The following is a 23,183-nucleotide window of genomic DNA, read 5'->3' on the forward strand; positions in this document are numbered from 1 at the left end:
CCTGGTATTAATTCAGAAACCTTGAATGTTTTCTTAGTTTTAATGCACTACCTTTCATCTCCCAAGTATTTTGTTTACTACAGCCTTTATGAGTTTATTTTGCTTCATGCAATTCCAAACTTACAAGGTGTTGACATGCAAGGTTTCCTTTGGCCTTGTAGAAAACCAGCCTTACTTAGAAATATGCTTGGCTATGGAAGGCATTAAAGTCAGAAAGGAATAAAAACAAATACGTATGTGGAATTTGATTGTCTCACTCTCAAAACACAGATAATAGTGCAAGATATAGAAAAATCAAAAGATCAAGAAAACTTAAGGAGAAAACACCTGTAGGTTTAGCTGTAGATGACTAAATCTTTAAAGTACAATCACTTAAAAAAATCCAAGTTTATTTTCTTCCAGGACTCCAATAGGAAGATATTAAAATAATGAAATGTAGGGTCTTTTGCGTATTGAAAGTTTCAAAAGGACTTTAATTCTCAACAATCACTTCCCATTGTGAGTTCCTAATATTCTACTACAATCTGAAACTTCATCTTTGGTAATTTTCTGTGAACTTTCTAGATCACATGAAATTTTTAGACATTCAATTCATGCCTCTTTGGAAGTTACATTTGTTTGTCAATATCACAAATGATAATTACAGCCTGAATGAAGGTTCTACCTACTTTCCTTTTCATATTTCAGAATTTCTTGCATATGAAATGTTGAAACATTCGTGTAATGTCCTATTGCTGAAAAATCTAATAAATCACTCTACAATGAAAGGCCTTGATAATGTGTATGCAGCTAGACAACAGGGAACACATGACATGGCCTTAGGATTTTCAACATAATTAGGACTATTTCAAACACAACTTTTCTTTTTATTGGATTCAGTCATCTGGAATTTTTATCACAATAAGTTATTTAAGGCAAATTATTTTAACACATAGTTTAATATTCTTTTCTGTCAAAATACCCATTGAATAAATTTGGCAAATACAAACATTCTTTGTTCTGTCCTATTTTTTTTTTTTTTTAACTTGCAAACCATTTATTGAAGCTCATTGCTGTGGTATTATTTTTCTCATTCTTTTTCTTCCCACAGCAGAACCAATGTAGCAAACTCACTTAGATAACTTAAAAAATGTCTTGTGATTGCCTATATTCTATTATGCTAACTATTTATTGCTGAATTCCAAAAGCAACTACCATCAAAATTTCTTACCATTTGATCTTATACAATTTGAAATTGAACAGTATGAGGAAATTTCAATGGGAGATTCTTGAGGAAATTACAGAAAGTGAAAAGATGCTGTAGAAAGAGGCATTATCCAAATCAGAGCATTTAATGACTTAACGAAGGTAAAACAAAAAAGAGCCCACTGACTCTTTGTCTTTAATGCTAGGTATAACCAGAGTTGAATAAAATTCAGCAATTTTCCAAAATTGTTTATGTTCTGGAAAAATATCAGAGAGATTGCTTTACCAACCCGGTTTGCAATTGTTTGTAAAGAAACGAAGCCTAGATTTTGTTTACTGAATAACTACCAGCCTCTACTAGAGAACAGCAGAGGAATTGCCTTTCAGAAAACCAGAACCTTGACAAATTTCGTAAGGTGATATGGCCACCATATGCTGTGAGAAAAACATCACACCTTTTCTCCAGAATGTACCCTATGTGTACATTTTGCTTGTTTTGAATTTGTGGAGTAATCTTCTGCATTTGATAAGTGGGGAAAGGAATCTTCATCTATGTCCTAGGACATGAAGCCTTTCAAATCACTGGACCAAGCACTGAACCTTTAAGACCTATGGGGCAGAAAGGAAAATGCCATATTTCAGAGTGTAAACTCTCATCCTTTTCTCATATTCTATAGTTACTGTTTTGAGATCTTAATAAATTTTTCCTGTCATTTTAGTGGGGGTAGGGCAAGACGGTCAATTCCAAATCTGAGGGATGAGAACATAACAAGGTAAGGCTGTGCCAGAACAGTAATGGAAACACTGTAAAGCTAGGAGCACAACTGCCATCCACAATCCAAGTCTGTTTTCCCAAAGTGGTTACAGGTTCTCCACCTAGCTGCCTGTCAAAAGCAGGTGAGCTACTCACAACTCTGATCTGAGTAAGACCTGATTTTGGAGGAGGGTTCCTCCTTGCGTTGGCTCTGGGAGATTTATTTGTTTTCCAAGTGCATTAGGTGAGCCGGAGCAAAGCTAAGGGGTTACATCTGGAGTCTTTAACACTCTGGAGTCTTTCTTCTGGAAGCTAGGTGAAGCCACCTTTTAGCTGGGATGCAAAAGTGGAGGGAAAAGATTAACAAGTCATCTTCAGGAGTCTGGCTTTGTGTTCCCCATCCTACAAACGTGGGGTTAGGAGAGGATGGGGTCAGAGCATAGTCCACTTTGAGAGCACTAGGTAACAAAAATTGGCCATTTTCTGAGGAGACTGAGCTGCCAGAAGCGGAGGGATCAAAATGCTGGTTTCCTCCTCTCCATCTCCATTCACTAGTAAGCCCCGAACCGCCTCAGGTAGCCACAGGCTGGCCTGGGAGTCTCCACCTCCTCGCTGGCGGCAGCCAGTCGGCGCGCTCGGGCGTCAAGAGGGTGGGGCCCATTGGCTGGGGGGTGCTGCCAGTCTCGGGAGGGGGTGTGGTGGGGTGGGGACTTGTGCCACCGCGGGTCCGGACTGCTCACTGTTTGCAGGGTGGTGGGAGAGCCTAGAGCAGGGGCAGGGCTGCTGGAGACTTGCGAACAGTTTAGATAGAGCAAGAACGCGCCCGAGAGAGCGAGCGAGCGAGCGAGCGAGCAAGAGTGACAGAGTGCTAGGGGACCTAGAGGACTCAGGAAGACAGAGCGAGGGCCTAAGGACCCACGGTAGAGACAGAGTGACCATGGCTGTCTCTGCACCTCCGGTGATCTCTGCAACTTCCAGCAGCGCTGGCGTCCCGGGGGGCTTATTTCGGGCCGATCCCTTGTATTCGACTTCTGGAGAGCCCCCTCGACTAACCCCTAACATGATCAACAGTTTCATGGCTAATAATCACAGCGGCAGTGGAGGGATTGGTAGTGGCAGCGGTGGCAGCGGCAACTCCAACGCTAACACCAACGAGTGCCGGATGGTCGACATGCACGGGGTGAAGGTGGCTTCCTTCTTGATGGATGGCCAGGAATTGATCTGCCTGCCGCAAGTGTTTGATCTTTTCCTTAAACACCTGGTTGGGGGGTTGCACACAGTATACACCAAGCTGAAGAGACTGGACATATCCCCCGTGGTGTGTACTGTGGAGCAAGTCCGTATACTCCGCGGGCTGGGAGCCATCCAGCCGGGGGTGAACCGTTGCAAACTCATCACCAGGAAAGACTTCGAAACTTTGTTCACCGATTGCACCAATGCCAGGTGAGACACTATTTTCTCTACTCGCTAGTTTCTCTCACCCCTTTGCCCTCATTTGCATGTCTCATTCAACTTTGTAGAGAGTCAGAAACTAGCTTGTCTCTTCATGCTGTAAATCGCTGAGGAATGAAGACTAGAAGGACTCATTAATTGCAAGTCCTGTTTCTAGTCTGTGCTCAGTGGCAGGGCTCGGGTTAAGAAAAAAAAAAGTCCTGCATAAAACTTAACTTTGCAGTCGTCTACTGAAAACTTTCCAGCCCTTCGCTCATATCTTGCATGCTTTTTTTTTTTTTTTTGACCGCTTGTGATTATTTGTTAATTTGGTTTTCTTTCCTGCTCCTTTGTGGCCACACGGGTCGGATAGGTTTCCTCCTAAACATAACACTAGGGGTTTGGGGAGCGTGTGTGTGTTGGCGGGGGGGGGGGGGGGGGGGTGCTGGGAGGGGGGTGGCTGGCTGAGCTGTAAAATTGGGCTCCTGAGCTGGCCAGGAGGATGCAGAGAGTCGGAAGTTTAGAATCCATCCCAGAGGGTGATTTGATCCCCATCCTGTGTGTTTGTTGTGTTAGTGTGTGGAATGAGTGTTGTTGTTGTTGTGTGTATGTGTGTGTGTGTGTGTGTGTGTGAGAGAGAGAGAGAGAGAGAGAAAGATTGAGAGAGAGAGAGAACGTAAGTGCGTGTAAGGAGGAGTGTACATGCCTGCTGCGCAAAGCTCCCTGATGCACGGTACAGGAAAGTAGGTTTGAATCTTCTATCTTAAAAACAACGACGACCGATGCTGCTTTCCTGGGATCGTCCCTTTTGGGCTGTCTGCAGAGGGTGATATGGGGCATGAAATGCCGGGCTGGGGCTGGGACTGGAGGGTTGGTATGGAAGTTAGCAGTTTTTGTAGAGAGATGGTTTGAGCTCTTCTCCCTAGGTAAACAGTGGAACGGATCCCATTTCTCTAAAGAGGATTATTTAGCTGGTAATGACTACCTTCCCTGGTTCACATCATAGTTTAGAAACACATTAGGGAGTAAGTGTACATGTGCATATCAGAAACACACTGTGTTCAATGCTTTGAATACAAGGAAAAGAAATAACATTCAAGAATATTTGACTTTTAAAATACCCATGAATTAATCTCGCTGGTGTTCACTCCATCTCCAGTCTTCTGTTAATGCCTATTAGAAAAGTACAAATGTGATACCTACGATTGGTATACAAATGGAGAAATCATCATCTGAGCCAAGGATTTTGTTGTGGAACAGCACTACTATTTATTATCTTGCAGAGAACTTCTGCTTAAGTACACTGTTTCACAAAGCAACTTTAAATAATGAACTAAAACAAAAGCTGTAACTCAGTTGCCACATCTGTTGTAAAATGCAAATTGCTATGTTTAGTTGAACAATACTGCCAAGTTGGAGACAAACTGTTGCTTACTGCTACAGTAAGATAATGCTACAGAACTTACAAAAGAACATTTCCTTTTTCTTTAAAGTGTTCTTCTGTGTTCAAGCAATTGAACAGACACTTGTTCCTATGAGAACTTGTACCTGATTCATATTTAGGGCTAACAAACCTGGTTTATTAGATCAGCTTTTCTTAAGGAAGACAGATGACCTTAAAACACAAAGGATAACAGCCTCATTCAATAAAGCAAGCAATTATGAGTGGAAAGGGTAGAAGAAAATTTTATTTTGATCACAAAACATTTTACTAATGACACAAATTCGATGCTTTCCTAGGGATGGAGGCCTGTCTCATTTATTTGTTATTATTCAAATATACTCACCCCTAAATAATTGCATACAGGGAATCTATCCTCTTAGGAACTTTCTCTTTCCTCTCTCCTTCCTCCTCCTCTCTTCCTTCTCTAGCCCTCTTCCTTACCTCCCTATTCTCCTTTCTTCCCCTCCCCCTCTCAAAATTTCTCATTCATAGAGTGATCAATTCTTACACATAGGAAACATTTCCTCCTGAATAATTAATTTATACAGGAGAAAAATCTATGTTTCCCTTAAGAGTACACACATTAACATTTCATTGTGACTTTTTATACCTTCCTCTGTAAATAGAGACTTTATTTTTAGTTAGAGGAACTTACCAAACTGAAAAAAAAAGATAAATTATTCTGCATTCAAAGGCAGATGCACCTCTTCTACTTTTGGACTATGCTACAATATATTTAGAGGTTATTTTAAATCTGATTAAGAGAAAATTCTTATCAGTATTTACATAGCTAACTTTTTTCCTTGAGTTAGTTTGTGTATTTACATGTTTGTAGGTCAAAGAAACATTGAATATGGAGGAAGAAGTATTTGTAAAATGATGCATGTACTTTCTATTGTGCTTTTTCTTCACGGGTCTTTTATTACACATGTTTTCTACAACATATTACAAGTATTTCAATATATAGTGGTAAAAAATATGAAATTTATTAGATTGTAGGGATACAATCCATAAATGAAGATGAGAGGAACTACTAGAAAGAAACATACATGGCAAATTTAGATGGGAAACCACTGATAATCTCTGAAAGTTTTAACTAATAGTAATATAAATAGCATAACATTTTCAGATTTTATAGATGCTAATACCCTCATTGACATGATAAAATGATAGAATATGATAATGTTTAAACAAGATGCTTCATGGCTTTGGCAATATTATTTCTAGAAATATGTGTAAAAATGATTCAATTTTGTATTGTCAAATAAAAGTTACAAGTAGCATTTAGATCAACATTATTTCTATGGCTTTAAAAGCCTTTACAAAAGACTTTCAAAGTCTGCTAAAAGGAAAATGAGACGTGTAAAGAGGATAAAGGTCCAACATAGACAATGGAAGGGAGATGATACATTATGCCAGTGAGAGATATGAGATGCAGGAAAAGAGCAGAATGTTGCCACCAGAAGGAAGAAAAGGTGCAGGAAAAGATCCTGGAGAGATGCCCAAAGAGGACGGATGATGTTAATACTGGAGACCTGGAGAAACAAGGTTGGCCTTCAGGACTGATGACTTCTTGCTGCTTCTAGCTAAAGGTGAGGGGGAGGAAAGTAGAACCCCAAAAAGTACATGTTCAGTTAAGTAGAAAATTTCACAGGCTATTCTTATTTGAAAGAAGAGCTTCATCTTCATCTCTTGATAGATACATTGTCCTAATACATTCATGAGTAAAAAACTATTTGTAATGGTGTTATTGATAATTTTCTTGCGTAATCTCTTCTCAACTTCTATGTCAAATATGTGGGAGAGACTACCTGTTCTGTCTGACAGGGTGTGTTTTAAATTTAGTATATTTTTAGTGCTCTCCTTGTGTATGCAAATGTACCATTTCTAAATTGCTCTTCTTCAGAATTTGATTTGGTTCAGTGCACATTTTTATTAATGTGCATGAAGAAAAGTGAATGAGTAAATTTTTTCTATGATTACTTTGTAATCATACAAAAGTCACACTAAGATCTCTATCAATGCCTTTTATTTTAGTTAATTACTGAAATATTTAAAGTTGTCTTCTCAGAAAAGAAGCTGGAAAATAATATATGCTTCAACTGCTAAAGAACAGTACAACTAAAACTCTTGACAACTCAGTGTACTATTAGGTAAGTCAAGTTTTCCATTACTGCACTTTTAAAGGGCTATGAAATATTTTCCTTTCATGCCCTTTACCCTAAAAAATACTATAGGGAATTATTTAGATAATTAAAAATGATGAAAAGACACAAAACCAAATGAGAATTATGTCTTTGTTTTTGTAAGCACTATCATGTTGGTTTAATTTCTTGAACAAGAAAACTTGTAATTTATATTCTCACTCTTTATGCATTGAGATGTTTATTAAGTTCTCTTAAGTTTATTAGTGGCAAAATACTAAATCAAAATTGGTTTCTATTAAATAGGAAAATCAACCACACTTTAGTAGTATCTCTTTCTATGTACCTGTCTGCACAAAAGTAACTGTCAGGTTGCATGATCAGCATTTGATTTTGTTTGAGGAGCAACTGATTAAATGTTATTCACTCACTTAAATGCAGTTGAATAGATGCTTGATTAAGTACATATATGATTAGGAAACATTTTAATAATTATTTAGAGATATGACAACATAAAACAAATAAAATTCAGTTTAAAAATTAACATTCAAAATGTTTCAGTTATTTTGACAGAATAGAAACATGATGTGCTTTGATAGAAAACAACTTATGCAAATTATAATAACATTAAAATATTTTAAAATTACTCTTAAATCCTAGAAGTATGATTATTGTCAGCAGTGGATAAGTTTTGCTTTGTATTAACACTTGATGAATATTGTATGTTTCATGAGCCATACAGTATAATATACTTTACTCTGAAAACTGACATTTTGCTTTTGCAGTAAAGTTAAATATCATAAAATCTTAAATAACTTATAAAACTTTACTGGGCTAATATTTTGTATTATTTATATTTTGAGAAATGGTCAAAAGGTTCTAGAAGTGAATCTGAGCAGTAAATTCAGATATTTTATTCCACAGGGATAGTCACATTGTCTGCTAAAAGCAGTCACATAGTCACATAGTCACATAGTCAACAATGCTGTGTTTTTATTAGATGATTGAGGTCAGGATTATATTGAAAGCAATGGAGTCATATGCCAATGTACTGAACTTTCATGTGTACATTAATTTAATATATGTACTTCTATATTAGCAATGATTTTGCATTTATGTAAATACTTTAGCTAGCATTCATATTGTTTCAAACATTTATGTATACTACATTAAAAATGACTATGACATTATAGAATACATCTCTGGATTTTTATGTATAATAAATATTTATCTTAATATCATATAAGAATGATAAAGAATTAGGCTGTATTTGTCTTTAAATGTAAATGCTTTATGTGATCTCAATTTTAGAGGTTATCAAATAGGAATGATTTGACTCTTTTTAAATAAACTTATTCTCTGTCTTAATGAAATACATAATCATTTTCAAGATGCTTCACACAAACAAAATTGTGAGACGCCCAATCACAACCACAATATATTATATTCTGACATTGGGATCCCAGTGGCATTTTACCTTGTGTGTGTAAGATATACATTATATTTTAGTATACTCACTCTGTACATTTCAAATTTGTATCAAACCAAGTTTATTGATCCAAAATTAAAAAAAAATGTTTTTAAAGAAAGACATCAAACCTTTCCCCCAAAGCAAAACAATTAGGTATTAATGATATTCTTGTTGCATATTCAAAAGGTCTTTGGTAGCGTTTTTTCTTCCCTTTTTTCCCTTTCACCATCTTGACCTGCAGAACTCTTCATGTCACTTCAGATCACATAATTCTCCAAAGATAAAACAACATTTAAACACATTTGCTTTGGAAGGGAAATTGAGCATTTGCACCCAATAAGCCTGATTGTGGAACTGCATGCAAATTGTGTTTTGATTTATCTCTTTTACACTTTTTTTCCATTTGAATTGATCTTGCATTAATTTCACCAAGCGGTTCTGTGAGGCTGCAGATGTTGCCCTGTGTTTAATAAATCAATGAGACAGATCTGAATGAATCACTTCAGATGGATTCTCTGCTCGGTTTGATGTCTAGATGTTATTCTTAGCTTGTTATCATGACAGATGCATTAATGTTCCCATACACTGCCAGCAATGTCAAAGAGATTGAAGCTTTTAAAGTGCCGGCATCCCTTTTTTCATTTTCTGCTAGAACAACTAAATTTATTTTACTTAGAAATCAGGAAAAATAGCACAGGAAGCATAAGATGTTTTCATGAGAAAGACTTGTACTATTCTCGCTATATTGTTAACTCTTCCGAAATGGTGGAAATCAATGTATTTATTATATACCTAAATATAGTGTAGCTGCTGAATAGTGCCTCCACATTAATATTTAATCACAGTAGGAAAAATGAGAATTAGTGATATGTGATTGGGACACATTGCATGTGTCACTATAAATAGAATAATGCTGCACCCAAATTGATTACAGAATGGTGTTAGTTTTTAAATCCCTACTAATAAGCTTTTTTTGTTGGCCTAATATAGCTGCAATATACCCTTACCCAAGGATTTGGAACTCAGTGATAGCTTAGTCATTGTGTATGTAATATTTCATAAATTTGTGATACTGGATATCTTAGAAAATTAATTTAGTATGTGTACTCTCAGTATTGCAAAAGCAAATATGCAGGAACCATAAATGTTACCATTATACTTTAATTTCTTAGACTACAAAAGAGCACATAACCCTAAAAGGAACTTGGATCAGTCTACTGAAATCTACTTTCCTGCATTAAGTAGCATAACTATCGTACTTCATTTCTTTAAAAATGTTTTATTGTGAAAGTGATATACAGAATGTTTACACTTACATAAGTCAGGTAATGAGTACATTTCCATTTGATCAGTGTCAACCCTTCTCTCATTCTCTCTCATACTTCATTTCATTTAATCCATTGCTTCAATCCATCTGATTTAAGAAAGAAACAATGCTGATAATTGATCCAGAACATTTATTTAATATTGTAGGTGATACAATTAAATTAATAATATCCAATATTTAAAAATGCAAAATTTTAAAAGAAGAATCCATTTCTTTGTTCAACTTTCTGAAGAATATACACACATTACAAAAATCAGCCTTTAAGACTAGGATGATAGCTCAGTTGATAGAATACTTGCCTAGTGTATATAAAGCTGTGTGTTTGATCCTTATCAGAATTCACACACACACACACACACACACACACACACACACACACACACACAATCAACTTTGAAAATAGACCCTCTTTATAGGCTTTTACAGTATTCCTTAGCCATAATTTTATTGCTACTTTTATTAGAATAAGACTAGAAACATTGTTAGATCTTGATATTTAGATCTCACATTCTTCAGGAAAAATTTTATCTTCAGTGTTAGGATATCTTAAAGCTTAGGATATATGTTCTTCCCTATAACAGAGTTCAAAGAGAAGTTTACTATGAACTTCAGTAAAGTATTGAGCATTAGTTAAATTCCTTTTTCAACTTTGGTTTAAGATACACATATCTTGATGATGTGACCTCACCTCATCCTTCTTTACTGCTGTATACATGATAATTGGTGAAATTCTTAAACTGAGATTGTGAATATTAAGATATAATACAAATTTTTGTACAAAGTAGAATATAACACAAAGAGAAAATTGTTATCTTTATCAGTTCCCATCCTGATCACATGTAAAAAGAACTGATTTTATTACATAAAACAAACCTTTGAATTTATAATAGTTTTGGGGGAATTAGTTTGAACTTCAGTAATGTGGTGAAGTTCATTAAGACTGATACTGTATATATATTATGCATCTAATTCACATTTGCTGAATGAAGACAGTACAACCCATCACACACAAGACACACACAGACACACTCATTCCTTTAATCAGAATTCTTTGCAGCAATGGCTGTTTTTTAAAAATCAGTTATATAAGAAATAGTTACATACACTATTCAGTTATTAGAAAGATACAATCCCAAATTTGTAACCCCAGTATAAAACCATTTATAATATAATAAACCTTTCACAAATACACATGTAAAGATATCAATTTAATATGTGAGACTAGAATGCTTTAAAGAAATATAGCGTATAGAAAGTATGACTTCTTGTTATTTCATTTCAGTGAAAACACAGAGGGAGATGATTATGAATAGGCAAGAATTAACAAATAAAGCCTAATAGCATAAAATGATTCTCAGTGATTTCAATTTATACTGCTTGATATCAGCAGTAATGTTTGTGGCACTTGACTTGTGATACTTGCTTTCAAACAGTATGTGCTTATTTATCCAAAGGGACTTGATAAGATGGTAGTTTTTCCTCTCTTGTTTCTAGAGTTTATGAATAGAAACAAATGCATATTAAGAAAAATGATTTAATATTTTCCTGAATAATCTAAAGACTCAAATCAAATTCAAACTCAAATTTGCATGGAATATTCTCCCTAACATCCAATTAAAGAAATAATTTAGTTCTTTCAGGTGTAATTAATTTTCAAGAGTAAAATTTCCTTTCATCTAGGACCCCTGAGGTTGAAACTACTCATGTCTATGTACTATTTTGACCCAGTATAATTACTTGGTTTATTAGAGCAAATTGTAGCAAAACCTTTGTATTTGCTCTACTGGAAAAAATATACAGCACAGGAAAGTTAAAAAAAATAATGAACCACAATATTTTTATTGCTGTAAAACTTTTTACTTTTGTACAAGTTGACTGGTTAATAGCATATAATGTAGTGTATATGTTAAGGTATAAAACATTCAGTTGCCATCATCCAATGATCCTATTGGTTTTCTGGCAACTACTAGCTGCTGACTGCATTTGGGCTACTTTTAGTCTATCCGCTATTTATGTGATGGGTTAAAAAGAAAAAAAAAGTAATATTGATCTGTCTCTGGATTAAAATTTGAAATGGGCAACAGCCTGAACACAAAAGGCTTTCTTTTTATGATTTCTCAGCTTGCCATTGATCTCCTAGTTTTATTGCATTCATTATTTATTAAAAGAATTTGCAAGCTAAACATAACGTTAAGCTAGTTTGCACACAGGGACCGCACTTAGGAAATTGAATGGAAATTGCATTAGAGATGAACATCTGTGCTATTTTTCCACTTATGTGTTTATGGGTTTGTATAAAAGGTGTATTGGATTAACAGTTATAACCATTATAGCTTATAGCAATATGTTAGATTCTGAGCTTTTAGTTGTTTTGGAAGAAGTGTGTCTTTCACATTTTTCTAAGATGCATAGTACTGTTGTCACAAACAGTTATTTGAGCACATTATTTTTGCTATTACTCTACTGTTAATGCGTTATTTACATTATCAGTGGTGTGGGACTCCATTGCACTAAAATTTAAAACATTTTAGAACCATAATTATCATATAGGATTGTGTTATCTCAATAGATTTTGGCAGCAGGGTACTTAGGTTCAGTTGACACAGTACCTGTTTTAAGAACTGTGAGTTAAATGCCATGTTAAAATCCACTACATTCACAGAATCTAGATTAAAAACTTTATTATGACAATTCATAAAATTTTTTGTAGATGTATATTAGGGGTTCATCCTTCTGAAAGTGTACTTAGCAATACTGAAGATCTCTGCTGTACAACATAACATGATAGTGGGCTTACCTTAAGATATGGTTCCTCTCTGGAGTTCAAGGGGAATTTAATTATATAAACTCTAAGTGTCAACACCTGCAAATTTTCTTGAAAACATACCCTAGACCTCATTGACTACCGTTTTTGCTGTATTGTTTTCAGTCAGTAGACACCTGGAAAAATCATTTTTATTTATTCAAATTTTGGAATTTTTTTGTGTGTGGTGGGGCTTGAACTCAGGGCCTGGGTGCTGTCCCTGAGCAATTTTGCTCAAGGGTCATGTTCTACCATTTTGAGCCACAGGGTCACTTCTGGTTTTCTGGTGGTTAATTGGAGACAAGAGTGTCATGAATGTTCTTGCCTTGGTTGTTTTTGAACCTCAGTCCTCAGATCTCAGCCTCTTGAATAGCTAGATTACAGGCATGAGCCACAGAGGAGGAGGGGGACTCAATTTAAATAAAATTAAAAAATCTTAAGAATCATTTTATCTCACAATTGATTACATAGGTTATGATGGCATCTGTGTGTTTGCATGTGTGTGTGTGTGTGTGTGTGTGTGTGTGCGCACGTACACTGTGTGTGGGTGCCCAACCACTTTAAAGGGTACTCTGTGGTTCTGACAGTGGTCTACGTGCTGGGAACAGAGTAAATGAAACAATTGATACTTGCATGGACTTACATTATGCAGTCATTCTATCTTTAGCTAGAGCATATCAACCACAATACTTCTTCATTATATTTAGTAAATTTTTGAATCACACAGACTTTGCTGTATTATCAAAAATCCTTAAATTTCATTTCCCTCATGTGTTCCATTAGTACACACTAGAATCTTTGTTTAGATTTATGCTAGAGTAGTTTAGTTAAAACAGTAAGAGTTATTTAACATGAAATTGTTGGTCTTAAAAATATTAAGTTAACTAGAGGCTGGTGGCTGAAGCCTGTAATTCTAGCTACTTAGAAGGCTGGGGAGGATTGATATTTCAAGCTAACCCCCAGGCAGGAAAATCAGGGAGACTCTTATTTCCAATTAAACACAAAAAGCTGGAAGCTGAGCTGTGGCTCAAGTGGTAGAGCACTAGCCTTGAGCACAAAAGCTCAGGGCAGTTCCTGGGCCCAGAGTTCAAGCCAAAAAAATGATATAAAAAATAAAAAGCTTACTTTCATTTATGTTAAGATTTTAAAGTAGTTAGATGTCCAGTCTTCTGGTATCATTTGTTTCATATGTGGTCTTTTACAGTATTATATTTTAAAAACTGAAACAGATGTGAAAGGGTTATTTGTTTTTGTTCATTCAGAATATATTGACCCTTAAATGCATTATATTTAAATGTAACCAACTTTGGAAAACAAATTTATTCACAGATATAAAACTCGACATTTGATAGTAAGTTGGCTGCTTTGAAAGTAGTCTGTAATCTGCTAAATTTCTAAATTTGTTTTGCAGAAAAATTTATGATCAAAACCTGGAAAACTGCATGAGGCCAGTTGTGGACTTACATTTTCCTGTGCTGAGAATCCGTAAATTGTCATCTCTGAAAGTTAAATAGATACTTGTCTATTATTTGTTAGAACTCATGGCTTTTGGGTTAAAACAAGCTCCCGAGTTAACTCTAAATGAGATTTTTATGAAGGATTTCTATTCTGTGAAGGGAATAATGAATCATTTTTCAGCTTGAAATTCAGAAAAGAAACATGATCGCAATGGAGGTGATGTTTTGACAAGAACAGTTTGTTTTGATGATGAACATGTATTGAACATGGAGACCTCTGAAGAGGATGGGAAACATATTTTAGAGCTTTATTGGTATATGTCCATTTGCTAGAGCCACACTCTTATGTTTACAATTGATTTGAATTGGTCCCTGTCAAGGATGGACAGATTTTTCTATTTTAGGGACATGGTCTTTTTTTTGGAGTCTGTGATGTTCCATAAACCCCATTCTGTCAGTCTAGGGCATTTATTCTTGTACTTTACTTCCATTGAATTGAATGACTACTCTCTTGTTCACTCAATTTGGTGTGTGTGTGTGTGTGTGTGTGTGTGTGTGTGTGTGTGTGTGTATGGGCGGGGTTGTTGTTTCCAAGAAGCTTTCAGTTTTTTAAAAATGTAAATATAATAAAAGAAACTGTTCTTGTTACCTATTCTATACTGGTGAAACATATCAAAGTGTCTGTTACATATGAATCTATGTTTTATAAAAAGAGGAACAATGGGAGCTGCACAATTTGTTTCTGTGTAACTTTTATAGTTTCTTGATTTTAAAGGCTTGAGGAATATATTTAGGGTTAGTATTAATACAGTTCTATTTCAGTATGGATAAAAGAATGAAACTAAGAGAATAGTAGAGAAAATTTGTTAAAAAACTATTTCTCCTAGAAATAAAGAATGGACCATCTATTAGGTAATAGGTGGTAGAAAGTATTTAATGTACTGATAAAGGCTTTTCCACAGAGTTCTAGAATAAATGTTTCTCTTTTCTGGTGTGTGTGTGTGTGTGTGTGTGTGTGTGAGCGCGCGTGCACACACTAGCACACCTGTGTGTATGATCAAACCCAGGGTCTTGTTTATACTGTTCATAATCTCTAATACTGAGCCACACCTCTATACCTTTTAATATCTCTCCCTCCCTCTCTCCGTCCCCCTCCCCCTCTCCTCCTCTCTCCCTACCCCACCTCTCTTTCTCCCTCCCTCCCTCACAGGTCCTGGAGCTTGAACTCAGGGGCTGGGTGCAGTTCCTGAGCTTTCTTGCTCAAGGTTAGTGCTCTACCACATGTGCTACAGCTCACAGCTTCACTTCTGGTTTTTTTGTGGTGCTTAATTGGAGATAAGAGTCCCACAGATTTTCTTGTCTGGGCTGGCTTTAAACCCTGATCCTCAGATCTCAGCCTCCTGAGTAGCTAGAATTGCAGGCTTGAGCTAGCATCATCCTCCTCTGAATCTCTTTTAATTGGCATTTTATTCTAGTGGTCAGCTTTAAAAGATTCATAGAGAGAAGCATAAAAATATTAATTGTGAATATAAATGAAAATATAATGATAAAATGTGGAAACATTCCATTATAGGACAATTTGTGCATGTCATTAAAATAATATGCCCTTAATAGTCTTAAGAACATTGCTTGTAATTTTATACAGAGTACACTGACATATCTTTTTTTTTTTTTTTTTTTGATCCGGTCGTGGGCCCTGAACTCTGGGCCTGGGCACTGTCCCTCAGCAATTCAGGTCAAAGCTAGCGCTCTACCACTTGAGCCACAGAGCCACTTCCGGCTTTTTTATTTTTGCTTATGTGGTGCTGAGGAATTGAACCCAGGGCCTCACACTTGCAAGGCAAGCGCTCTACCATTGAGCCACCTTCCCAACCCCTGACATATCTTTTTAAAGTTTCCTTACTATTACTCATTTGTTAGCTTGATTCTACTTTTCCCATACATTTTTGGGACACATGTTGAGTTTGTTTTTTTTGTTTTTTGGAAAAGGGTTAAGTTTTGCCTTTGGGTATGTGTGTGAACTTTTTAATGTATTTAATAGTAAGTAAGTTTGCACTTTAGGGAATAATTTGAACCACTGCATTGGCGATCATTTAACAGACATTAAAATTTGAATTAAGGAATGCCAAAGTGGCATTTTTGTCATTTTTGGATTTAATAAGTACAATAAAGTTTAAGTACATATAGCATGTCTGTACTCTGAAAATATTTGAAAGCTGAAAATTACTAACAAGGTGTAATAGTTAAAGTTTTACATGTATATACTGGTTTATAGTTTACATAGTGCCTTCACATAGGCTGACATTTATTTATTTATTTATTTATTGGCTGGTCATTGGGCTTGAATTCTGGACCCGGGTGCTGTCCCTGAGCTCTTCAGCTCAAGGCTAGCCTCTAGCACTTGAACCACAGTGCCACTTCTGGCTTTTTCTGTGTATATGGTACTGAAGAATCAAACCTGGAGTTTCATGCATGCTAGGCAAGCATTCTACCACTAGGCCATATTCCCAGCCCCTAGGCTGACATATTTAATCCTTAGAAGAGAGTGCTTTTATAATTTAGTGGTGAAATTTCTGAATGTTTTACAAACAGATGGCTGATCACTTTACAACAGGACTTTATCACAGGAGAATGGATAAGGGGTTCTCAGAGCTTCCCAGTTTCCACACAAAATCACCTGTCCTTCAGGTATATGTGTGAAAAGGTTTTCAAGGTGTCTTACATAAAGGAGAGTCTTACAAGGCCTAATTTTTAGCAAAGGTTTATTTTAACAGAACAGGTTAAAGGAGGGAGAAAGAGAACCATTTCCTGCTCCTAACACAGGAAATGGAAGTGGAAGACTCAAAGTGCTAAGTTATCTGCTTGCCTTTGTTCTTTCTGAGCTGGGGAGTTACCCAATACGGAGGTCTTGGTAATGTTTTTGATAGCCCAGGAGGGCGTTACCTAATATTCTAAAATATGGAGGTATTTCTGGGCCCACTGTAGACAGAGGGACAATTGGTGAGCTTTAAGGCTTCCTTTTATCTGGTAACCTTGCTTGCTATCTATCTCTAGCCAGTCAAGGAGAGTTGCCAAGTTTTTACCATAACAAAGGAGAGGGCAGCTCTAGAGAACTCTGTTTTTGAATTCCCTACTCTTGGATGTTAGCATTTAAATGGAGGGAACTCTTAATTGCTTTGGTAGTTGCTAGGTTTTAATATTTTAGTCCAGAGCTTTATATATTTGTTAAAAATTATATTATTCCCTTGTCTCCTCACTTATCCATCCTGTCATCATAATTCTGGGGATATCATTTAGTATTACTTAGACTTTTATCACTCAGTGCTAATTCAGCATCACCCATGGTTGTAAATGGGGCCTGCAATTCTTCTGAAGAATAATAGTATCATAGCTGCAAAGCTACTGTTCTTCCTTCGTGCCTTCCTGCCTTCCTTCCCTTCCGTCCTTCCTCTCCCCTCTCCCTTTTGAAAGTTCACAGGAAAGGAAACCTGCCACATGGTTCAGGCAGAAAAGAGTTTATTGGGAGTGAGGGTGGGAGAGCAAGCTGCCGGTCTGCAAGAGATGGAGGCACATGCCCACAGAGAGGAAGGGAAAAGAGAAAAACAGGATGGGACTCCTGCTGAACCTGATCATGTAGGCAAAGGTGGGAGGTGGGACCACAGTGTATGTGGAAGTGATCTCAGAGCCTGGGGAAGTTGTCATTATGGGAGGGAAGTATAACCAGGGAAGTTCATGATATGACCTAAGCTGATGAGGAAGTGTAGAGTCTGGTGTCCTTTTCGGATTCACAGTCAGGTGATTGGTGGTCAGGTGATTACTGGTTTCAGGCAGGTGAAGAGGAAGGGGGGGGGTGGTATTCTTACGTAACACCTTCCTTTTTTTTGGCCAGTCCTGGGGCTTGAACTCAGGGCCTTCGTACTGGTTCCTGAACTTCTTTTTGCTCAAGGGTAACTCTACCACTTGAGCCACAGTGCCACACCACTTCAGCCTTTTCTGTTTATGTGGTACTGAGGAATTGAACCAGGGCTTCATGCATGCTAGGCAAACACTCTACCACATTCCCAGCCTCTTTTTTTCTTTTTTTTTGCTTCTTTTGCTCAAGGCTAGCACTCTGCCATTTGAGCCACAGCACCACTTCTGGGTGTTTTCGAGTAGTTTATTGTTTTATTTTTTATATTTAAATGATTTTTTTTTGGAGTAGTTTATTGTTGATGAGAGTTTCATGGAGTTTCCTGCCTGGGTTGGCTTTGAACCATGATCCTTAGATCTGAAATTCCTTAGTAGCTAGGATTACAGGCTTGAGGCACCAGCACCTGTTTTGGTTTGTTTTGTCTTTTTCCTTTTTGTGTTGGTTCTGGGCATTGAACTGGACCTAGCAGGGTAGTTAGAAAGAGATCATAATGGTACTTTTAATGAATGTTCACAAAGAGGCACCATTCTTAGATGGGGAAAAGATCAATGCCTCTGTGTTAATAATGGGGATTGAGGCTCTCCAGAATATGTTTTTGGAGTTTCAAGAAAGGTGTTCTTTCTGGTTATTCTAGTAGAAATAGGTAATCATTTGGGAGTGAAGGCTGGAAAGAAGATGTTGAAAGATGTTAGAAAAGAGGGTTTGAATGTTGTATGGGAATACGATTGTGAGATAAAAGCCACATTTTGAGAGGTCTTTATTATGAAGCCAGCGACTATAGGTGGACACATTTCCCCAGAAAACTTGCAGCCTCAAATACACTTAACACTATTATAAAATTGGGCCATGAGGATAGTAAATCAAAGAAAGAATAGAAAAACAATAACAACAAACCATATCAACTCTAATGGAGCTGAAGAGGGATGTCATGGTAACCAGAGACAAGAGACACAAGGCATGGCACAAAATGGTGGCTGAGCTAGTCATAGGCCTAAATAAGATCATGGTCTGGGGCAGGGTCACAGGGAGCTGAAGAGCTCAAGGAGTTCATGGCACAGAACAGGAAGGTCCAGTAACCTAGTCCAAGTCCCCACCCCTGCCTTTAGGAATTCAGTCATATCCATCACCTAGGAGTGGGACTCCACCTTCATCCACTAAGAAGACAAGACAGAGCCAGTTAGACCAAGTGTCCTTATTTCATGAGGAGGAGAAATTGGAATGACATCTGGGTAAGTAAGAGCAAACTATTAAAAGGAATTTATTATGATGGCCAGCAACAGTAAATGTCCATTGAGTTTTGTGGTTAATAAATTCAAAATAGTGTGGTTGTATGTTTTTAAATTTTACCATGTAGTAGATTAGCAATGGTGCAAAGTGGGAAAATCATTAGATTTAACAAGAATTGTGTTTTTGCTAAGGAGCAGTAACAAAGTGAGATGGGCAAGAAAGTTGAGGCTTTCTGAAAAAAACCAAAAACAAAACCCTGGATTATAATGACTAAAACTGCATTTAGAACTCTATAGATAGCAAGAGAATGTCAAGGAAGTGAATTGGTTCAATTAATTTAGGGTTCAATGAATTGGAAGTTACAAAAAAAGGATAAGAACTTTTTGAACTATGAAGAGTGGACTACAAACTGGTCATAGAGGAAGAGGCAGCAAATTAACAATATGCAAATGTATATCCTACATTATAGTAACTAAGTTTAGGGTACGTCCATAGGCTTGGGTGGGTGAAGTGAAGAGGATAAGACTTTTAGAATAGAGGAAGAAACTGAAACACCACAGTGTCTTATTTATGTGTCTTACCTATGTGCACAGTTCTTTTTTTTTAATGGTCAGCCATGGGGCTTGAACTCAGGGCCTAGGCTCTTTCTTTGAGCTTTTGTATTCAAGGATATCACGCTACCACTTTGAGCAACAGCTCCACTTCTGGTTTTCTGGTGATTAATTGGAGACAAGAGTCTCAGGGACTTTCTTGCCCAGGCTGGCTTTGAACTGCAATCCTCAGATCTCAGCCTCCTGAGTAGCTAAGATTACAGGCTTGAGCCCCTAGTACCTGGCTTAAAAGTTTTAAGGGTTAGTAAATTGGATTTAACATTTTGTGCTGCATATAACAGTGCTACCAGAGTTTGTTTTAAGGCACTTGTAACTTGGTTTCTTTTAAGAAATATTTTTATTAGCCAAGAGCTGGTATATCCCAAACTTTTATGCCAGGGCTAGCCTTGAATTAAAATCTCCTGATCTGTGTTTTCCAAGTAGCTAGGATTATAGGCTTGAGCCACCATACCCAGCTGAAAATGTTTTACAGGTCATCCCCATGAATTGTGATTCACAGGTTTGAATATTTGTACAGACCCTGGCTTGGCACTAACATGCTGTGCTTTAGCTAAGCTGTCTTTGGAGAATATGGTGAAAAAGAAAATGAACATTTTCTAATTAATTGGAATATTTGCTTAACTTCATGTAGTTTTAACATTGTATCACAATGGGAAATATGCTTAATTTTGCTATAGATTGACTTAATATCAGGAATATTATTGGTCTCATGATGTGTGATTGTTGATATTGTTAGTATATCACATATTAATGAAGAGTAGATAAAGTTCCTACTTTCACTTTAGCACATTACAATTATTTTAATTTTAATTTTTTGCCTGTCTTGGGGCTTGAACTCAGGGCCTGGGAACTGTACCTGAGCTTCTTTTGCACAAAGCTAGTGCTCTTAACACTTCAAACATAAAGCTTCCTCTGCCTTTTTTTGCGTTGGTGGTATAGTGGTGAGCATAGCTGCCTTCCTCTGCCTTTTTTTGAGTAGTTTGTTGGAGATAAGAGTCTTATGTACTGTCCTTCCTGGGCTGGCCTTGAAGGGCGATACTGGGATTACAAGCATGGCTCACTGGCACCCAGTCTTTTAAAATTTTAGTCAAATAGTACAAATCTGTTTGACATAGTGCAGAACTAGAAAACAGTCATGGTTCTTTGCATATAGATGGCTCAAAGTGCATTCAAAGTGATAATTAAATCAATATATACATATATATGCATATGTATGCATGAATGTATGCATATGCATATACATATACACTTACTGTTTTCTGATTCATACATTAACCTCACATGGAAGCTACTTGCCCTAGTCACCATTTCTTACACCTTTTCTTTGACTTCTCTTGGGATTTCTGTGACCTTGGCGATGTAAAGATGAAGAAATAAGCTTTAAATCAGGTTCTCATGTGAAATCATTCTAGAGCAAATCTAAGAATTTAGTTATCTCAATCTTAATTCCTGGCTAATTACCTACGAAACGAATTTGCTCTGGTGAGGCTTGCCCAGTCAGTCACCTGGCATCTTAATAGAGTAGTTGGGAAATAGGATTTGGTCAGCATTTGCAAACTCCCATTAGATCCTGCCACTGATTCTGAGTGAGTTTTAATTTCTGCAGCTGGAGAGTAACAAGGGAAGCCAGATGTAGTAACATCTGCTATTAAGACTCTAGTTTAGTTGGGGAAAAAGGCAATTTTATTGTCACAATTTGATTTTAGATCTATTGGGTTGACTTAAAAATCTTATTTCCCCTATTTATACAGCAATGAAAAGAGTCATATGCATGCACTAATCACTGGGTTATCTCAATCAGGATAGGGTGTCCAGTGTGTCTTAGAAAGACTGTTTTTAGCTCAATGATCTTAATCTCTACTACACAAAGGCAAAGTAAAGAAACCAGTGATTACTCATCCTGCCTGATATTTCAAATCTGATGAATATTTTATTCAAGCATGAATAATTGGCAACTTTGTTCAAACTGAATGGAAGTGTAGTGATGTAATGTAAACTGCCTGAGAAACTGATAGCAGAAAATGATGAGGGTGAGATTCCTTTCTAAGAATAATTGCTCTGCTTAAGGTCTTGCTGAAGCAGCTACTCTTAAACATCTAGGTGAAGTCTTACCTATGTAGACTTCCTTCACATCCAGTCAGCTCTTACTTCTCTGTACATTTATCTATAAACAACTATTTTTTTGAGGGTGGGGAATACACATTTTAAAGTTTTTATGTTGTTTTTATTCTCAAACTAGCTTAGAAGTTCCCCAACTTATGAAATGTGTCATTTTACCACTCACAATGCCCAGCAGAACATGGATGTAAGTACTCAAAATGTTTTCACTTTGCCAATTTGACAGTGTAACTATGATTTATTATAACAAATGTATTTATATTTAGTTTGGGAAATGTTCATATGTTAAGGAAATTTATTGCTGTACTTTAGGCATATATTATTATAACAGATTGATAGCTCCTCTGGAAAAAAGAAATCTAGGAAATGACTATTCTGTCTTAGATACATTTTTGTCCTGATTCCAGCACATTCTAGAGGTAGCACCATCTCAGCCTTAGTTTGTTTTTATCATCTAAAAACTGGGGTAATGTTAGTCACATGACTCATGCAGTAGTTAAGATTGAGATTGTGTACATAAAGAGCTTAGCCCATAAAAATAATTCTGTAAAAGCTCGCTCTAAGCATTACTGAAAGTAGTGTTTACTCTGATAAATGCATACATATACACATAGATACACACAGAACATACAGAAAGAACAAATCTCCAAACAGAGTGAAATTTTTGCATGCAAGACTGAATGAACTGGATGACTGAGTGACACTGGCTACACCTCATTTTCTAAGACATTCTTCTGCGTTGACTTTCTATGTTGATATGGCAGCTGGTAGGCCATTTATTACAAGTTCTATTTTGGTGGAAAATTCAGCCTTGTGTGTCATTTAGAGTTTGTGACACATGTACCCTCCCAAGGCTTAATGAGTTGTCTGCAGATGGGCTGTTATTTATTACAGTCATGTAGAATAAAATTGATTGTCTTCTAAAATTAATTTTTCATTTGCCTCCAGCCTTGCTTTAATAGAGGACACACAGTTGCCTGTTTGCAGAAATACTGTTTAATCACATTAATATCTCAGCCCCCCAGGCTGAAGAAGATAATTGTACAAACGAACAGCAAAATCTGTATCTTTAACTTCTTTTTATGATTAAATTATGCAAATGACTCATCTTCTGCCCTTCCAAGCACTAATCATCTAATTAGGAATGATGTGTTAAAGGGATGGCTTTGAATCAGGAGAGGGACAAATGCAGGAAGCAGAAAACGGGAGCTGACAATGAAACCACTCAAGGTACAGTAATATGTAGTGGAAGAATCTATGTATTTGGTATAAAAAGAAATGGGAAGACCATATATTATCAG

At 36.6% G+C, this 23,183-nt stretch overlaps 1 protein-coding gene across 1 annotated transcript in view; it reads left to right on the forward strand.

The window, feature by feature from the left end:
- The first annotated feature begins 2,876 nt into the window (after positions 1-2,876).
- Positions 2,877-23,183, forward strand: part of Dach2 (dachshund family transcription factor 2) — a 542,498-nt gene continuing 522,191 nt past the window's right edge. Inside the window, exon 1 of the mRNA XM_042672182.1 lies at positions 2,877-3,382. Coding sequence (XP_042528116.1) covers positions 2,877-3,382 — 506 coding nt within the window. The remainder of the gene's footprint in view (positions 3,383-23,183) is intronic.

This window comes from Dipodomys spectabilis, unplaced genomic scaffold (assembly GCF_019054845.1).
Source record: "Dipodomys spectabilis isolate Male_0828 unplaced genomic scaffold, ASM1905484v1 ptg000673l, whole genome shotgun sequence".
NCBI lineage: Eukaryota > Metazoa > Chordata > Mammalia > Rodentia > Heteromyidae > Dipodomys > Dipodomys spectabilis.